The sequence below is a fragment of the Bufo bufo genome, chromosome 9, assembly GCF_905171765.1.
Source record: "Bufo bufo chromosome 9, aBufBuf1.1, whole genome shotgun sequence".
Taxonomy (NCBI): domain Eukaryota; kingdom Metazoa; phylum Chordata; class Amphibia; order Anura; family Bufonidae; genus Bufo; species Bufo bufo.
Window position 1 is genome coordinate 217,794,727 of NC_053397.1, and position 17,571 is coordinate 217,812,297.

General features: G+C 43.8%; 1 protein-coding gene across 2 annotated transcripts in view; it reads right to left on the reverse strand.

Annotated features, from left to right (window-relative positions):
• Positions 1–17,571, reverse strand: part of CACHD1 (cache domain containing 1) — a 90,603-nt gene that overhangs the window by 52,608 nt on the left and 20,424 nt on the right. For both annotated transcript variants that reach the window (XR_005774225.1, XM_040407526.1), the window contains exon 2: positions 4,861–4,923. Coding sequence is in view for 1 of the 2 variants with exons in the window: in XM_040407526.1 (XP_040263460.1) it covers positions 4,861–4,923 (63 nt within the window). In the remaining variant the exon portion in view is untranslated. The remainder of the gene's footprint in view (positions 1–4,860; positions 4,924–17,571) is intronic.

Here is a 17,571-nt window from a genome sequence, read left to right on the forward strand (position 1 = left end):
ACAGGCGAACCTTCCAATCTCGTGCGTGCTCTGGAGATAAGCGGCGCCTGTCCGCCGCTTATGTTTCCTTTACGGAAATAACCTTGGCTGAGCGAAAAAGGTACAAATGAGAAGAATCATAGTTTATAGAGGAGCAGGAGGCATTGACAAGAATCTCCCGAAATGTAACCAAAATGTAGCCGCGGTGCAAAAGAATGCGATTATGTTCCACTTGTAAAAGTAAACAAGTGTCGAGTGGCCTCGCTGTCCCAGGATCATCCAGTTGTGGGGGGGAAACGAGTCATTTCTTTTCCTCACCATTTTTAAAAATATCTCTGCTGGCTGTCAGTGAATGCAAACATTCTTTTTTATTTCCAGATACAGAAAACCCCAGATTGAGAATTTCCAGCTATACGGGTGTTCTGAAGCGCAGCAAATCTAGATACGATCAGGGTGAGACGTAGTCAAAAGCCGCACTCACACGAAGCTAAACCGCAAACTGGGGCGGATTTCTAGCTGAGTGCACGGCTATGTTCACACAGTGGAGTTAAAAGGTTCCTATACCGATGACCTATCCTCAGCACAAGTCATCAATGCCGGATCGACAGTGGGGGCCCTTGCCGATCAGCAGTGCTCTGGCTTCCTTACAGCTAGGCAAGGACAGCGCCGTCCATTGGATAGAGGCTGTGCATGGTATTGCAACTCAGCCCCATTCACGCGAAAGTGACGCGCTAGTCAGTACATTGTAACAATCTCGGCCCTTTTTGTTGAGAAATAAGCTTTTTTATTTTATGCTAATTAGCCCCTGGGTGCAATGAGGGTGGTGCTGTTGCACCCGATGATCCGCTCCTTTTCATTCCCAGTTGCGCCCCGACCACTTTGACTGACAGGGCCAGGCAATAAAAGACGTATGGCGCCTGGCCATGAAGTCTTGAGGCCTGCGCCTGGCCATGAAGTCTTGAGGCCTGCGCCTGGCCATGAAGTCTTGAGGCCTGCGCCTGGCCATGAAGTCTTGAGGCCTGCGCCTGGCCATGAAGTCTTGAGGCCTGCGCCTGGCCATGAAGTCTTGAGGCCTGCGCCTGGCCATGAAGTCTTGAGGCCTGCGCCTGGCCATGAAGTCTTGAGGCCTGCGCCTGGCCATGAAGTCTTGAGGCCTGCGCCTGGCCATGAAGTCTTGAGGCCTGCGCCTGGCCATGAAGTCTTGAGGCCTGCGCCTGGCCATGAAGTCTTGAGGCCTGCGCCTGGCCATGAAGTCTTGAGGCCTGCGCCTGGCCATGAAGTCTTGAGGCCTGCGCCTGGCCATGAAGTCTTGAGGCCTGCGCCTGGCCATGAAGTCTTGAGGCCTGCGCCTGGCCATGATTTCAAGTGAATGGGTCCGCATACAGCGCTGCCCCGGCCTCTGCTGCAATCTTTCAGGCCCTCATAAAAAGAAAAGTGTAATATGCACTGGTCCAAATTTTGCCCATCATGTTTCTTTAAGAGAATGCCCGCTCTTGTGCAACTTCATAAAACTTACTGAGGCCTGACGGCTTCACACACTGCTCTGCAGCCATTAAACAGCCCTAAATGACAAACCTCGCCCTCCCCGTTTACTCCCCATCTGGCCAGAACAACCCCCGCTCTGGCCTTTCACTGCACTGAAAGATGGTCCTGCCATTTCTGGTGATGTCATCGGGCTCAGTTTACACAGTCTTACATTACGGGGCCTTGCTCAGGGAAACGAGAGTTTTTAGGACAAGTGCATTAACCCTTTCAGACACACGGCAGCTCATTGGGCTCAAATTCTTGAGGTCAAGGGTCATCAAACTTTTCAGTAACAGGATCTTTCACAGCCTGGAGGAATGCCAACCGCGGATTGTAGATGAGAGTTTATTTATACACCCGCCAACTGCTCAAGCACAGAGACGGGGTGAAAACTTCAATATACACATTACTATAAAAAATACGTAAGGAAGCTTCCATAGAAAGAGAAAACAAATGAAAACAAAATTGCAATGTTATCAAGAAAGTTCATTTCTATGTCTGAAATCCATCTCCAGATTCCAGCTGCCCAGAAAGTCACATTATCTGCAAATATTTAGGTCACTTAACATACAAAAACTGATCTTCTTGTACATAGGAGTCAGTATTATAGTAGTTATATTCCTGTACATAGGAGTCAGTATTATAGTAGTTATATTCTTGTACATAGGAGCAGTATTATAGTAGTTATATTCTTATACATAGGAGCAGTATTATAGTAGTTATATTCTTGTACATAGGAGCAGTATTATAGTAGTTATATTCTTGTACATAGGAGCAGTATTATAGTAGTTATATTCTTGTACATAGGAGCAGTATTATAGTAGTTATATTCTTGTACATAGGAGCAGTATTATAGTAGTTATATTCTTGTACATAGGAGGCAGTATTATAGTAGTTATATTCTTGTACATAGGAGGCAGTATTATAGTAGTTATATTCTTGTACATAGGAGCAGTATTATAGTAGTTATATTCTTGTACATAGGAGCAGTATTATAGTAGTTATATTCTTGTACATAGGAGCAGTATTATAGTAGTTATATTCTTGTACATAGGAGCAGTATTATAGTAGTTATATTCTTGTACATAGAAGGCAGTATTATGGTAGTTATATTCTTGTACATAGGAGCAGTATTATAGTAGTTATATTCTTGTACATAGGAGCAGTATTATAGTAGTTATATTCTTGTACATAGGAGCAGTATTATAGTAGTTATATTCTTGTACATAGGAGCAGTATTATAGTAGTTATATTCTTGTACATAGGAGGCAGTATTATAGTAGTTATATTCTTGTACATAGGAGGCAGTATTATAGTAGTTATATTCTTGTACACAGGAGCAGTATTATAGTAGTTATATTCTTGTACACAGGAGCAGTATTATAGTAGTTATATTCTTGTACATAGGAGCAGTATTATAGTAGTTATATTCCTGTACATAGGAGCAGTATTATAGTAGTTATATTCCTGTACATAGGAGGCAGTATTATAGTAGTTATATTCTTGTACATAGGAGCAGTATTATAGTAGTTATATTCTTGTACATAGGAGCAGTATTATAGTAGTATATTCTTGTACATAGGAGCAGTATTATAGTAGATATATTCTTGTACATAGGAGCAGTATTATAGTAGTTATATTCTTGTACAGAGGAGCAGTATTATAGTAGTTATATTCTTGTACATAGGAGCAGTATTATAGTAGTTATATTCCTGTACATAGGAGCAGTATTATAGTAGTTATATTCCTGTACACAGGAGCAGTATTATAGTAGTTATATTCTTGTACACAGGAGCAGTATTATAGTAGTTATATTCTTGTACACAGGAGCAGTATTATAGTAGTTATATTCTTGTACATAGGAGCAGTATTATAGTAGTTATATTCTTGTACACAGGAGCAGTATTATAGTAGTTATATTCTTGTACACAGGAGCAGTATTATAGTAGTTATATTCTTGTACACAGGAGCAGTATTATAGTAGTTATATTCTTGTACATAGGAGCAGTATTATAGTAGTTATATTCTTGTACATAGGAGCAGTATTATAGTAGTTATATTCTTGTACATAGGAGGCAGTATTATAATAGTTATATTCTTGTACATAGAAGCAGTATTATAGTAGTTATATTCTTGTACATAGGGGCAGTATTATAGTAATTATATTCTTGTACATAGGAGGCAGTATTATAGTAGTTATATTCTTGTACATATGAGCAGTATTATAGTAGTTATATTCTTGTACATATGAGCAGTATTATAGTACTTATATTTTTGTACATAGAAGCAGTATTATAGTAGTTATATTCTTGTACATAGGAGGCAGTATTATAGTAGTTATATTCTTGTACATAGGAGCAGTATTATAGTAGTTATATTCCTGTACATAGGAGGCAGTATTATAGTAGTTATATTCTTGTACATAGGAACAGTATTATAGTAGTTATATTCTTGTACATAGGAGGCAGTATTATAGTAGATATATTCCTGTACATAGGAGGCAGTATTATAGTAGTTATATTCTTGTACATAGGAGGCAGTATTATAGTAGATATATTCCTGTACATAGGAGGCAGTATTATAGGAGTTATATTCAGGTGGCAGATACTGATGAACATCCATTCACGTGGCTATGATTCATGATTAAATCTACAAAAATAAAGCTTGTACTAGGTGGCAGTCACAAGGTTTTCTTTCAGTTCAATATTGGCGAACAGCCTATCAGAGACGCCATATATCAGATTGGCTGACCTGACCAGCACCTCTTTATGTACACCTTAAAGGGAACCTTTCACCTGCAAAACGCATATTAAACCGACCACAGTACCTTACAGTATCCCCCAGTGTGTTGCTAATCATGTTTTTCTTTCCTCTTTGTGTTTCTTCATACTTGTTAAAAACGCTGTTTTAATGTCGGTCGGCGCGGTCTCCGAGTCAGGCTTGAAGTCAAGGGGGCAGCGGCCTCCTTGCTTCAAGTAAAGCTAAGCCCGCCCCTTACCCCTCCTCTCTACAATTAGTTGGACATGCTGCCGGGATCGCGCTCTTCTAGCGCATGCGCGGTACGCTGCCTGTTACAGCGTGACGGCCGGGCGCGTGATCAAACTGTCCAGCGCATCCGCAGTCAGCAAAATGCAGGCGGGTGATTGAGGAACGCGCAGCGTACCGCGCATGCGCTAGAAGAGCGCGATCCCGGCAGCACGTCCATCTAATTGTAGAGAGGCGGGGGGACAGCATAAAGTTGATGACAGGTTCCCTTTAAGGCTACTTTCACATGCGAGTACAATGCAAAAACAAAATGCAGGAAATAGCGCTGCAGGAAAAGCCAAAAGTCTGAGCGAAACCAGGCGGAGAACTTACCTGTTGGACTTCTGTTTCACCATTTGAGATCTTCTCGGTATAGACGAATGAATTGAATATTCTCTGCAAACAAAATGACAAAAATAAAAAAAAAGTTGTGAGAAACTGGGATGAAACAAATGAGCAAAAAATAAGTGTTAGGAACAGATACAATGCATCCAGCCCAGGGATCTGCAACCTTCAGCACTCCAGCTGATGTGAAACTACAACTCCCAACATGCACACTTACTCAGCTGTTTTTGTAACTTCCATAGAAATGAAAGGAGGATTCTGGGAGTTGTATTTTCTGAACAGCTGGAGTGCAAGAAGTTGCTGATCCAGTCCCTAAAAAACCACTACAACTCCCAATATGTTCTGCAACATCTGCTTATTAAGAGTCGTTCCCTGATAGATGATATTCGGCTGTGATGAGACCAGCTCCTTCTATCCAAAACCAAAGCTTCCAAGAAGGTGTGAACCCCCCCCCCCCCCCCCCCCCTCTTAAACCATTTTGCAAATCCAATGGATTCAATTTCCCCCCTTTCCACAACCGTCCCTTTCTCGCTTTCTCTGGGGCTGGCTGGGAATCGGAGAATTTAAGAAATGTGAACTTGCAGATCTAAAGGCAGCAATAAATCTCTTCCGTTTAGCGGCTCCTAGGGAATGGAAGCGGCCAAAAAAAAGGATTCAGGGCTTTGTAAGGGTAGATAGGTGGTTACTATGAGCCAGCAAGTGTCTGGAGGGGGGCTGCTCAGATATAACAGCGGAAGAGCGCCCCCCTCTGGCCACCATTACAATATAAGAGAGACTACAGGGGGCGTCCTCCTGCATGGCTGATGGATCTTAGCGTACCCTTCAGAAACATGGCCATAGTGAAAGGCGACTTTCCAAGACCCCGGTTTGGTTGCTCATACTGGCATCAAAAAAGTGCCTATAGTTTAAAAATCAGATAATTTTTTTTTTCCATGTTACTATTTATGTTTAAAAAAATATATATATAATCCTGCAACAACCTGCCTGGAAAAGTGGGGTTGCTCCTGCTGACTAGTGCTCTTTAAACTACTCAGACTGGTTGCTATGGGAGTTACGATTACAATATTCTCAACTGAAACCCAAAAAAAAAAAAAAAAAAAAAAAAAAAAAAAAGGAATCCCGAATTTTTTACAATTTGGCCTAAATATAAAAGTCTTCAATGCTAACAATTGACTTCCTGCGCTAACCCCGAGAGCATTATTTCACCAGCACGCGCCCGCATCGCCCTCGCCAGCAAACACTTTGAACTTTCCCTTTCGGGCAATGCAGTGTTCTGGTTTTCATTAAAATCCGCGCAGCAGAGGTTTAAAAAAGAAAAAAAAACACACACAAAAAAAAAATATTAGCAAATCTGCCATTTTCGCAGACGACCAAAAAAACCAGTAAATCCACATTAAATTAGGACTGTACCATTCTGTGAAAAGGTCTAGTCACCCGGCGGTTTGCAGATAACGTCTTCCGATTCTTCCCTCAGGCTATGAAATAATTGCTAGCAAAATGCCAGAAATATAACTTGCTGCATCCAACTCCCCCCCCCCCCCCCCTTCTTATTTACTGAGCGTCGTAGAAAAAATAAATGGCAGAGCGGATTCGCCATTTCCATCCAGATAGGAGACAAGAAGCTAGATTCAAAAACAACCCAAAACGTACGGATCTCACGCAGGAGCATCAATACAATAGAATCTATATACGCCATGTTTAGATGTCAGATGGGTCGTGGATTTTTCCTGCCCACACGCAGCGGACCTTGAAACCTGCGGCACTGTCTTTCCCGTTACAAAGGTTACAATCCGCAGACAATCCGTCGCAACGCAAAAACTGGATTTGGCGTCGGATTTGCAGAAAAACTCCGCTGCACATCGTTGTAGCTCTGGATGATGGCAGCAGCAAAAAGGATCAGATTGTAGCAAATCTCATCTGCTGATGGGAAAGAAAAAAATCTGCGCAGATAGTGACCCCCATGGGAGCGACCAGTTTGAATCCACAGCAGGTCTGTTCTTTTCACCAATCTCAGTGAAAATCCGCATGAAATCCAAGTGGAGGTTTTACTTTTTGGCAGAATTTGCACCAAATCTTTGCCAAAATCTGTCCCCTAAAAACGGCTCATCTTTCCGTCCCACCTAATGAGCCGTGTGACCGCGATGTAGCTGGAACCTGGAGACAACGTCGCATTTTCTGCAGCTCACACGCGGACAGATTCATACCTATAGGTCGGCGAAAAATGCGGACAGCACATGAAGGTCGCCCGTGTTGCTCTGCGCATCCAACATGTCCTATTCTTGTCCGTTTCAATGTGGCGGTGTGCACACAGGCCGCATCCGTATTTTGCAGACCGCCCAATGAACGTGGTTGAGCGAATGCACCTTAAGCATGGAGACGCGTGACGCAGCCGCCATCAGTTTCTACTTCTCACATGGAAGGAGACCACCTAAAGGCGGCGCAAAAGTCAACTATGTTCTGCGCGTTCGTAAGGACAAGGAGGGGTGGGGGGACGTGGCGAATTCCTGGGACCCACCCGAGGATAAATTCAAAGAGAATGTCAGTGAATGGAGCGATAGAGAAAGTAATCACATGAAGATCATAAGAAGCCGAGGATTATAACTCCAATCATTCTCACACTGTGGCATTCATCGCATACGCTAGGACGGAGAGCAAGTAACGACTCCGCCCAGGCATCGCCACAAAGAGGTTCTGCAGTAGCAGTGGAATCCCCAACCTACTAGGATGCCTTCATGCATGCTGGGACTTGTAGTGAAAGATAGAGGAGGGGGGGGGCAGTTGTGGGATTTGTCCTCGCTGGGTGTCCGGCCGCGTGCCAGGCGCAGATGCAAGCGATCTGACCTCCCTTGCGTGACAACCAATATGGGGGTCACTTTGTTCCCCACAGAGGTAGTCAGCACCGCCGTGTATATAACGAGCCTGGGAGATCTGGGACCAGTAATTGGGGCCATATTGGTTGGCATAAGCTGCAGTTTGAGAGTTTTTGGTGACAACCCCTCTGATTGTGGCTGCAATACGAGTTGTCACCCAGCTTTCATGGGAGCCGATAGTAACATCCGAAGGAGGCCGATCCGGTGAATTATATAGAGATGGGAAAAATGTCCGAAAACAGGTCAGGAAATCGTTAAAGTCGGGGGGGGGGGGGGGACCCCAACCAAGGCTCCCTCCACAATCAGCCATCTGAAAAATTGCCAGAAAGCAATCAGTGAAGCTGAAGGTTAGGACGGAGGCGAAGGGCCAGAAAAATCGGTACCACATGTTGGAGGCCGAGGATCTGGCGGTGTAATCTGACTACAGCTCAGCCCCCGACACCGCCAGCAGCGCCCGCCCGTACAAAACTCCCATCCAACGCGGTAAAAGAAAACAGATGGCTGCAGTGCCCGGGGCCCCTGGCCACAGCATTGGAGCCTTCACTGCTGGGGACACTGCCCAAAAGTATAAGCCGGGGAGGACGGGCCCTGCCAATGGCCACGGGCACAAAGTACCATCATTTCAAGGGGAAGGAAAACAGAACATTCTTTTCACCGGATCAATGTAAAGTAGCTGTGACATTGTTACATTGTATCAGTGCAGGTCACATGGTATCAGTCTGTCCTGTCCAGCTCAGAGGTGATACAATAGTAACAAACCCTCAGCTGTGAGAAGGATTAGGCCTGTACAGACCTCAGGATGAGAACAAGAATGGTGCCATTCATTGACAGCAAGTAGAGATTATGAAAATGGTGAGAGAGACTGACAAAGTATAGTAGAAAGGACTTTTTACAAAGTAGAACTGGTCGGAAAACGGATACATTATATTATGCTAAGAGCAGGGCCTGAGGGGCGGAGCATGACACAAAAGAGCTGTCATGACCCTGCTTTATTTTTTTTTTATAGTTTTGAACTGGGTTTGGCCTCTGATTACACAAAAGCTACAGAATCCTTTAAATTAAGCCCCAAACATACAGATGACTCCACTCACACAACAGGAGAAGAACGTCTGGACGTCCAATAGAAATCTGCCGCATCGGAAGAAAATTCACTGCACGTGCTAAGAATCCTCTCTCTGCAGACGGCGACCTCATTTACATGACAATGACCGGCGGAGGAGCTCAGTGTACGGAGCGCGGAGCAGGCGGACAAGACTCATTAGCAGGAGACAGAGACCACACACTGGTATCTGGATATCACAAGACCTATACAAATCAGACTTCTCATTTATAGTCATCATCTTATCTATAGGAGGCAGTATTATAGTAGTTATATTCTTGTACATAGGAGCAGTATTATAGTAGTTATATTCTTGTACATAGGAGCAGTATTATAGTAGTTATATTCTTGTACATAGGAGCAGTATTATAGTAGTTATATTCTTGTACATAGGAGGCAGTATTATAGTAGTTATATTCTTGTACATAGGAGGCAGCATTATAGTAGTTATATTCTTGTACATAGGAGGCAGCATTATAGTAGTTATATTCTTGTACATAGGAGCAGTATTATAGTAGTTATATTCTTGTACATAGGAGCAGTATTATAGTAGTTATATTCTTGTACATAGGAGCAGTATTATAGTAGTTATATTCTTGTACATAGGAGCAGTATTATAGTAGTTATATTCTTGTACATAGGAGCAGTATTATAGTAGTTATATTCCTGTACATAGGAGGCAGTATTATAGTAGTTATATTCTTGTACATAGGAGCAGTATTATAGTAGTTATATTCTTGTACATAGGAGCAGTATTATAGTAGTTATATTCTTGTACATAGGAGCAGTATTATAGTAGCTATATTCTTGTACATAGGAGCAGTATTATAGTAGTTCTATTCTTGTACATAGGAGGCAGTATTATAGTAGTTCTATTCTTGTACATAGGAGGCAGTATTATAGTAGTTCTATTCTTGTACATAGGAGGCAGTATTATAGTAGTTATATTCTTATATATAGGAGGCAGTATTATAGTAGTTATATTCTTATATATAGGAGGCAGTATTATAGTAGTTCTATTCTTGTACATAGGAGGCAGTATTATAGTAGTTCTATTCTTGTACATAGGAGGCAGTATTATAGTAGTTCTATTCTTGTACATAGGAGGCAGTATTATAGTAGTTCTATTCTTGTACATAGGAGCAGTATTATAGTAGGTATATTCTTGTACATAGGAGACAGTATTATAGTAGTTATATTCTTGTACATAGGAGCAGTATTATAGTAGTTATATTCTTGTACATAGGAGCAGTATTATAGTAGTTATATTCTTGTACATAGGAGCAGTATTATAGTAGTTATATTCTTGTACATAGGAGCAGTATTATAGTAGTTATATTCTTGTACATAGGATGCAGTATTATAGTAGTTATATTCTTGTACATAGGAGCAGTATTATAGTAGTTATATTCTTGTACATAGGAGCAGTATTATAGTAGTTATATTCTTGTACATAGGAGCAGTATTATAGTAATTATATTCTTGTACATAGGAGCAGTATTATAGTAATTATATTCTTGTACATAGGAGCAGTATTATAGTAGTTATATTCTTGTACATAGGAGCAGTATTATAGTAGTTATATTCTTGTACATAGGAGCAGTATTATAGTAGTTATATCCTTGTACATAGGAGCAGTATTATAGTAGTTATATTCTTGTACATAATAGGCAGTATTCTCCACCCTCCACACCGCAGCTGTCTCACATCTGGTCTTGAGAAATGAACTGTAAGTGGTTTTCTTTTATTACGGTCGGCGCAGCCGTACAATGTCATACATGTGCAGCAATATTCAGCACAATTTAATGTTTATTATCAACTTTTATTAAAGAGCTTTTTTCCGTTACTACAAAAGACCAATTAGGCCATTCTTACTTCCAGGACATGAGGCCTTTGCAAAACCTTGATTGGTAATGTGAAAATATTATAAAAGAATTTTTTTGCCCCGGGACATAAATTCCAGATTACTTACTAGTTTTTATATCGCATATAAAAAGCTGAATATATTTTGAATGACAAGTTTTGCTTTTTTTAACCTGGTAGTAAGTGTCCTGCAACAGTCTGTAGAATCCATTGTTTTGCACACCCTATACCAGTGTTGGCGAACCTATGGCATGGGTGCCAGTGGCGGCACTCGGAGCCCTCTCTGTGGGCACCCGCACCCTTGAAAAAGTCTTTGGCGTACTAATATGCCTTTGATTTTTCCTGTCCTTCCTCAGCGCAGGGCGCACTATGATTGGCACAGGCAGTGCATTGAATGTAGGCAGGCTATTATAGCTAAATGATACATGGAAAATATACTATATTGCTATTCAGGTTAAATTGCTGGCTTGGCACTTGGCGATAAATAAGTGGGCTTTGGGTTTCAGTTTGGGCACTCGGTCTCTAAAAGGTTCACCAGCACTGCCCTATACAGTAGAATTCCATTAAACCGCCATTTGATCATCTAGAACGTGTTGCACTTTTCTGATAAGTCCCTGTACCGTGCCATCAATCGGCCTTCTACGTCTGCTTGTTCAGTTGAGGAGAGAGATGAGTGGCGTTTCCTGGCGTCACACTGTGCGCATCGATTTTTAATTAAAATGGCGTAAGTCGCTCCCTCCCCCCGCTGCGCTGGGGATCAGGAGATCATTATGAAACAATTGATATTGCTATTATGTCATTAACAAGACTTCACACACAGAAAGGCGCGACGTAATTATCAGGAGCTGGAACACAAAACGCGTGGCGGAACGATGGTCTCCGAATTTATATGCCATTGTGGCCGTAAATGTGCGCAAAATAACTCAACTGGCTTCCCATTTACATAAATTAATATTCAGAGGAGTCCGCAGGGTCCCCGAGTATCGACACTAATCAGTACCAGAGGAAAAGGAGGAAAGTTGTCCGCGGCAAACAGATTCCACCTCTGAAGAAAACAAATGCATCAATCTGACTGGTCGCCACGGCCGACTTCTGCACGGTGCCCTGCGCCGATTCGGATGGCCTTCTCCAAATGTCTTTTAGACTTGAAGACTTATCATTGCCTTTTCTAAAAGTCTTTGTTCAATTCCTCAGCATTTTCAAGATCTGTGCTTGCTGTCAATGAATTGGAACGTTCAGACCTAATACTTCTGAGTGTTAGGGTCTGCCATCACCGAATCCAGTCTAAGACAATCCTCTGTGAGCAAAACATAGCAGCAGCAGCACAAATGTTTCATCACAATGTATCAATCTATAGTAAAGGGTGTTGTGGCAGCACAAATGTAACAGTCCTAGTAAAAGAGGACCTGTCCTTCTCCTGGCATGTCTGCTATAGTGACTACCTGCATCACCCATATAACTACGTTGTGCCATTCCTCTATTATTCCTGCTAGAAGTTTATGACTGAATTGCCAGCAGTCTGCAATGAAGGTCCAGCTGGATGTCACCAGTTGGGGGGGGTCCTTGCACAGTCTGACACTGGTATATATTGGTAGGCAGTTCTGCATTAGGGGCTACAATCTATGGGGCCTCCTGCATGGACGCTCATGTAAGGCTACTTTCACACTAGCGTTTTTCTTTTCCGGTATTGAGTTCCGTCCTAGGGGCTCAATACTGGGGAAAAAATGATCAGTTTTATCCTAATGCATTCTGAATGGAGAGCAATCAGTTCAGTCACTGTACGGTTTATGGACGGAGAAAATACCGCAGCATGAGGCGGTATTTTCTCTGTCCAAAATTCTGGAACACTTGCCGGAATGCCGGCATTATTTTCCATTAAAATGCATTAATGCCCTAAGTGTTCCGGAAAAATGGATCCGGTTTTGCGGTCCGCGCATGCGCAGAGCTTTAAAAATGTGAAAAAAAGATAAATACCGGATACATTTTTTCGGATGACAACTGGAGAGACGGATCCGGTATTGTAATGGTGTCCGTTTGCATGCAGATTGCCGTTCCGGCGACAGAACTGCCTGCCGGAATCCAGCGACGCTAGTGTGAAAGTACCCTAATAAGAAGCCCTGCAATCGGCACTATCAAATGAGCTGATGCTCCTGAGAGATCCCTTAGAAGAAGTGTCCATTATGCCAAGAACAAGAAACTTCATTTTAAGGGCATGCTCGATTTGGCATGCAGTTCTTTGCTCCAGTGCACCCAGCAACTGTCTGGGTCCTGATTTCCTACAATCATATTGTATATAATGTGCCTATGCAAACCCATGTGTCTCCATGGTTACAGACTGCAAACAAACCCTCTGTGTAGTCTGATCTTCCAGAGTCCAGGCATGCTCAACCTGCGGCCCTCCAGCTGTTGTAAAACTACAACTCCCACAATGCCCTGCTGAGGGCTGATACCTGTAGGCTGTTCGGGCATGCAGGGAGTTGTAGTTTTGCAACAGCTGGGGGGCCGCAGGTTGAGCATGCCTGTTCCAGACCATTTCTGCTACTGTCTGAAGGAGGGAAGTAGATTATCAACAAGGAAATCTGCAAAGCAAAAAAAAAAAGTACATTTTTGCTGCAGTTTGACACTTTTGCAGCCCATGGCCACATGCAGATTAGTCCCTAAATTGGGGTACGGGTGTGTGACATGTACTGCAAATCGCTGGCAGAAGTCCAAAGTCAACTTCTGATTTCTAGCATGGAGGCTGCAGCAGATTAAGGCTCTGTTCACACAGAATCAGTGCACCCCACTGAGTAATAACAAGTGCACTGAGCTTATGCATCATTTCCATGGAAGGACTAGAGCAGCAGGCTGCATTATCTTCCCTTTCCAACTATGATGGAATTTCTGCAGAAAGCTGCTATCGGAGCCTCTGCTGCAAATGTGAACAGCGCTTTACACGACTGCAGGATCACACGGCACTCTTCTTGCAATTATTATTATACCTATGGCTCTGCATAGGAGCTGTATAGACAAAACGGCAGGGGATAGGATGGCAACACTATTTGCACAGTTACTTTAGTGTATTTTTTTCAGATGTGCTGGAGCGATGGCAAACGGTTGCAAAAGTCTACACGACCTTCAAAGCTTCTGTCCAAGACATTGCCAGGTTTCAAAACAGGAAAGACAAAATCAGGGAGCGTTCCTTTAACTCCTGAAGTATGGAAAACATTTGGTGGCCCCGGTCCCTTGAAAGGAGCACATTCTCCAGCGGCCATTACCTTCCCTTCAGTGAGTGGGAGGTTCGCAGGAAACAGGACACCCAATTACCAGAGTTTACCAATGGCTATAAACACAGGGCGGCCAATTACTGGGGCCGTTAACCATTTCCCTGCTGCAAGGAGAAACTGTAAAATCTCATCCTCTTCTCAGCACAGACAGAAAGGGTCTGTTCATAGCAAGTTTGGGAAAAGTAGGAAAAAGGTTTTAAATAATTTTTAGGGAGCACTAATTGAAGTCTATGGGGCTCCGCTTTACCTAGGACCTCGCAAATCTGTAGGAGAATTAAAGGATTAAAAGGGGTTGTCCAGGTTTTTGGCCATTTAACTTTCACTAGCAGCCGGCTCTAGGTGGTGAAAAAAAAATAAAAAAAAAATTCTGCTTCATTCCTGCTCCCGGCCTGTAAACTTCTGGACCCTTGGGGTCTCACGTCCTACTGCAACCAATGGCTGGCCTCAGCGGTGATGTTTCCCTGAGCGCCATGCCACTGCAGGTGGATGTCACCGCTGAGGCCAGCCATTGGCGGCAGTGGCACATGAGAACCCCATCCATCCAGGATGGAGCAGTAAGGAGCAGGAAAGTATGTTGTTGTTTTTTTTGTCGTCCAAAGGTAGAGCATGCTGCGAGCAAAAGTTAAAAATCTCCATAAGGCCTCCTGCACACGACCGTAGGTGTTCCGTTGCCGTATTGCGGACTGCATTTGCGGATACGCAATACACAGGCGCCGTTCCGTGGGCATTCCGCATCACTGATGCGGACCCATTCACTTCAATGGGTCCGCAAATCCAGAGATACGGAACGGAAACCCACGGAAGCCCTACGGAGTGTTCTATTATCTTTTTGCAAAACGGGCGGATCGCGGACCCATTCAAGTGAATGAGTCCACGATCCACTGCGGCTGCCCCACGGTCGGTGTTTGTGCATTGCGGCCCGCAATTTGCACGGCCACGGGGCGCACACACGTCCGTGTGCAGGAGGCCTAAAGCTGGAAAACCTCTTTAAGGAGAACCCACAGATTTTGTCTGGACCAGCCAACCACCTAAGGGTGCATTCACACAACCGTATCCATTTTGCGGTCCGCAAATTGTGGATTTGAAAAATAAGGATGTGGTCCGTGCACATCCCGCGCTTTTTGTGAGCCCCATTGAAAAAAAAAAATTCTTGTCCACAAAAAGTACAGAATTGAGATAAGTTCTATATTTTGCGGCTCAGTAGAATGGATGCAGACGACTCACACGGAGGACCATCCATATGTTGTCTGCATTTTTTGCGGCCCCTTGAAATGAATGGATCCACATTCGGATCCATGTAAATGCACCCTTAGGCCTCATGCACACGACCGTATGTATTCTGCGGTCCACAAAAAATACGGATGATGTCTGTGTGCATTCCGTATTTTGCAGAACGAAACAGCTGACCCCTAATAGAACAGTTCCATCCTTGTCCGTAATGCGGACAATAATAGGACATGTTCTATTTTTTTGCGAACAGAAATACGGACATACAGAAACGGAATGCACACGGAGTAACTCCCGTGTGTGTTTGTTTTTGCGGACCCGTTGAAATGAATGGTTCCGCATACAGTCCACAAAAAAAAAAAAAAAAACCCGGAACGGACACAGAAAGAAAATCCGTTTGTGTGCATGAGCCCTTGTGTGTATGGGTGTTTTCCGATTGGGCGGAGGTGTGTAGCAGCAACTTACCCCTCTCTCTCCATCCACAACACATGCACACTCGGCCAGGCCCAGTGAGCGCGTACAGGGCTCCTTGCGTACGGCTCAGTACATAAGACCTAAAGCAGCCATGTAGTCTGAGCACGACGTGAGCAGGGACGGACTCTGCGCGCCAGTAGCGTCTGTACATAAATCATTCAACGCTCGGGGAAGTATCAGCAGGCAATTAGCAGCAAATCATTAAAAGCGAGCAAGTCCGTCATCCACAGGGAGAATTTCAATCCAGAAGCAGCAAAACGTGAGAAAAATCAAAAATAATATTTTTCATTATTCAACCTGTAAATGGTTTATTCCAGGCATGCCCAACCTGCAGCCCTCCAGCTGTTGCAAAACTACTACTCCCAGCATGCCTGGGTAGCCTACAGCTATTAGGGCATGCCCGGAGTTGTAGTTTTGCAACAGCTGGAGGGCCGCAGGTTGACCATCCCTGGTTTATTCAATCCAAAAAATATTCTGAAGGTCGACCGTAGGTTTAGCCGAGTCGGCAGAAGCATTACGCAAATGATGATCTGTGACGCCCGACACCTGCCATCTGGCAAGTGAATGGTGGCATAGGGTATTGTGTGATACATATGAAGTTGGCCATGCCAGGGCTAGGGGCATCATATCACAAATGCATTCAACGTCCCGGTCATTACAACCTCGTACGCGCAGCGATTAATCACTACAATCCGGCATTCTTCTTCAGCCTGGACTCGTATTAGTCAGTGAACCCGGACGAAGCTTCTCAAGGAAAGAAAAACAATGGTTTCAACCCAAAAGTCCAAAGTCCAGGCTCATAAAGCTGCAAACTCTCGAAGGGATTGTCCTCAAAAGCTGCAGGGAATACAAGGAATTTTCCTAGACTCTCACCATGGTATAAAGTCTAGGGCATGCAGCGCCATACCCCGACGGCACAAGGGCATCCAATTCCCAGCATGCAACTGTGTAAAAAATAAAATAAAAATAAAAATGCTACTTTATTGATCCTATCCCATCTCATGTCTTTAAAAACTCTCAAAAACTCATCAAAAAGTGTCCCAAGAGATTAGCCTCTCTGCTGCTGTAAGGCAACTGGGTGCAGCAGGAGCTCTCCCCCACTGCTTTGTCTGCTTTAGGAAAGCAGATACGATGGGCCTGGATCAAAAATGGTAGGGATCAGGAGGAAAGTCACCCCTGTGTCGTCTGCAAGAAAGTCAGGCTACTTTCACACTAGCGCTTTTGCTGGATCCGTCAGGGTTCAGCAAAAACGCTTCCGTTACTAATAGAACCGTCTGCGTCCGTTATGAACAGATCCGGTTGTATTATCTGTAACAAGACGGATCCGTCATTAACTCAGTTGAAAGTCAATGGAGGACGGATCCGTTTTCTATTGTGTCTGATTGTGTCAGAGAAAACGGATCCGTCCCCATTGACTTGCATTATGGGTCGTGACGGATTCGTTTTGCTCCGCATCCCAGGACGTGATGCCGCGGTTTGCTCTCCGGTAGGAGAACGGAATATGGAATACATTTTGGTGCATTCCGTTCAGTTACGTTTTGTCCCCACTGACAATAAACAAAGGACAAAACGGAAACAGTTTTTTTTTTTCCGGTATTGACACCATATGACGGATCTCAATACCGGAAAATAGAAACACTAGTGTGAAAGTAGCCTTACGAGGATCAGCAGAAGTTTTCCCAAATCCGATCTTCTGTATTCCGTGGACGGAGGCTGTAACGATGTGCTATCAGGGCTCGGAGGCTCCGTTTTTTTGGGCTTTATAGGTTTGGTCTCAACAAAAGCCTCTCGAGGCAAGCGGTTTCAATTAAACTGTTCCAGGAGGCCTCAGGACAGGGAGACAGTCTGCGACTGATTACCAGCCCTTCCCCCACCTCAGCAACCAGCAGAGTGCGCCTGC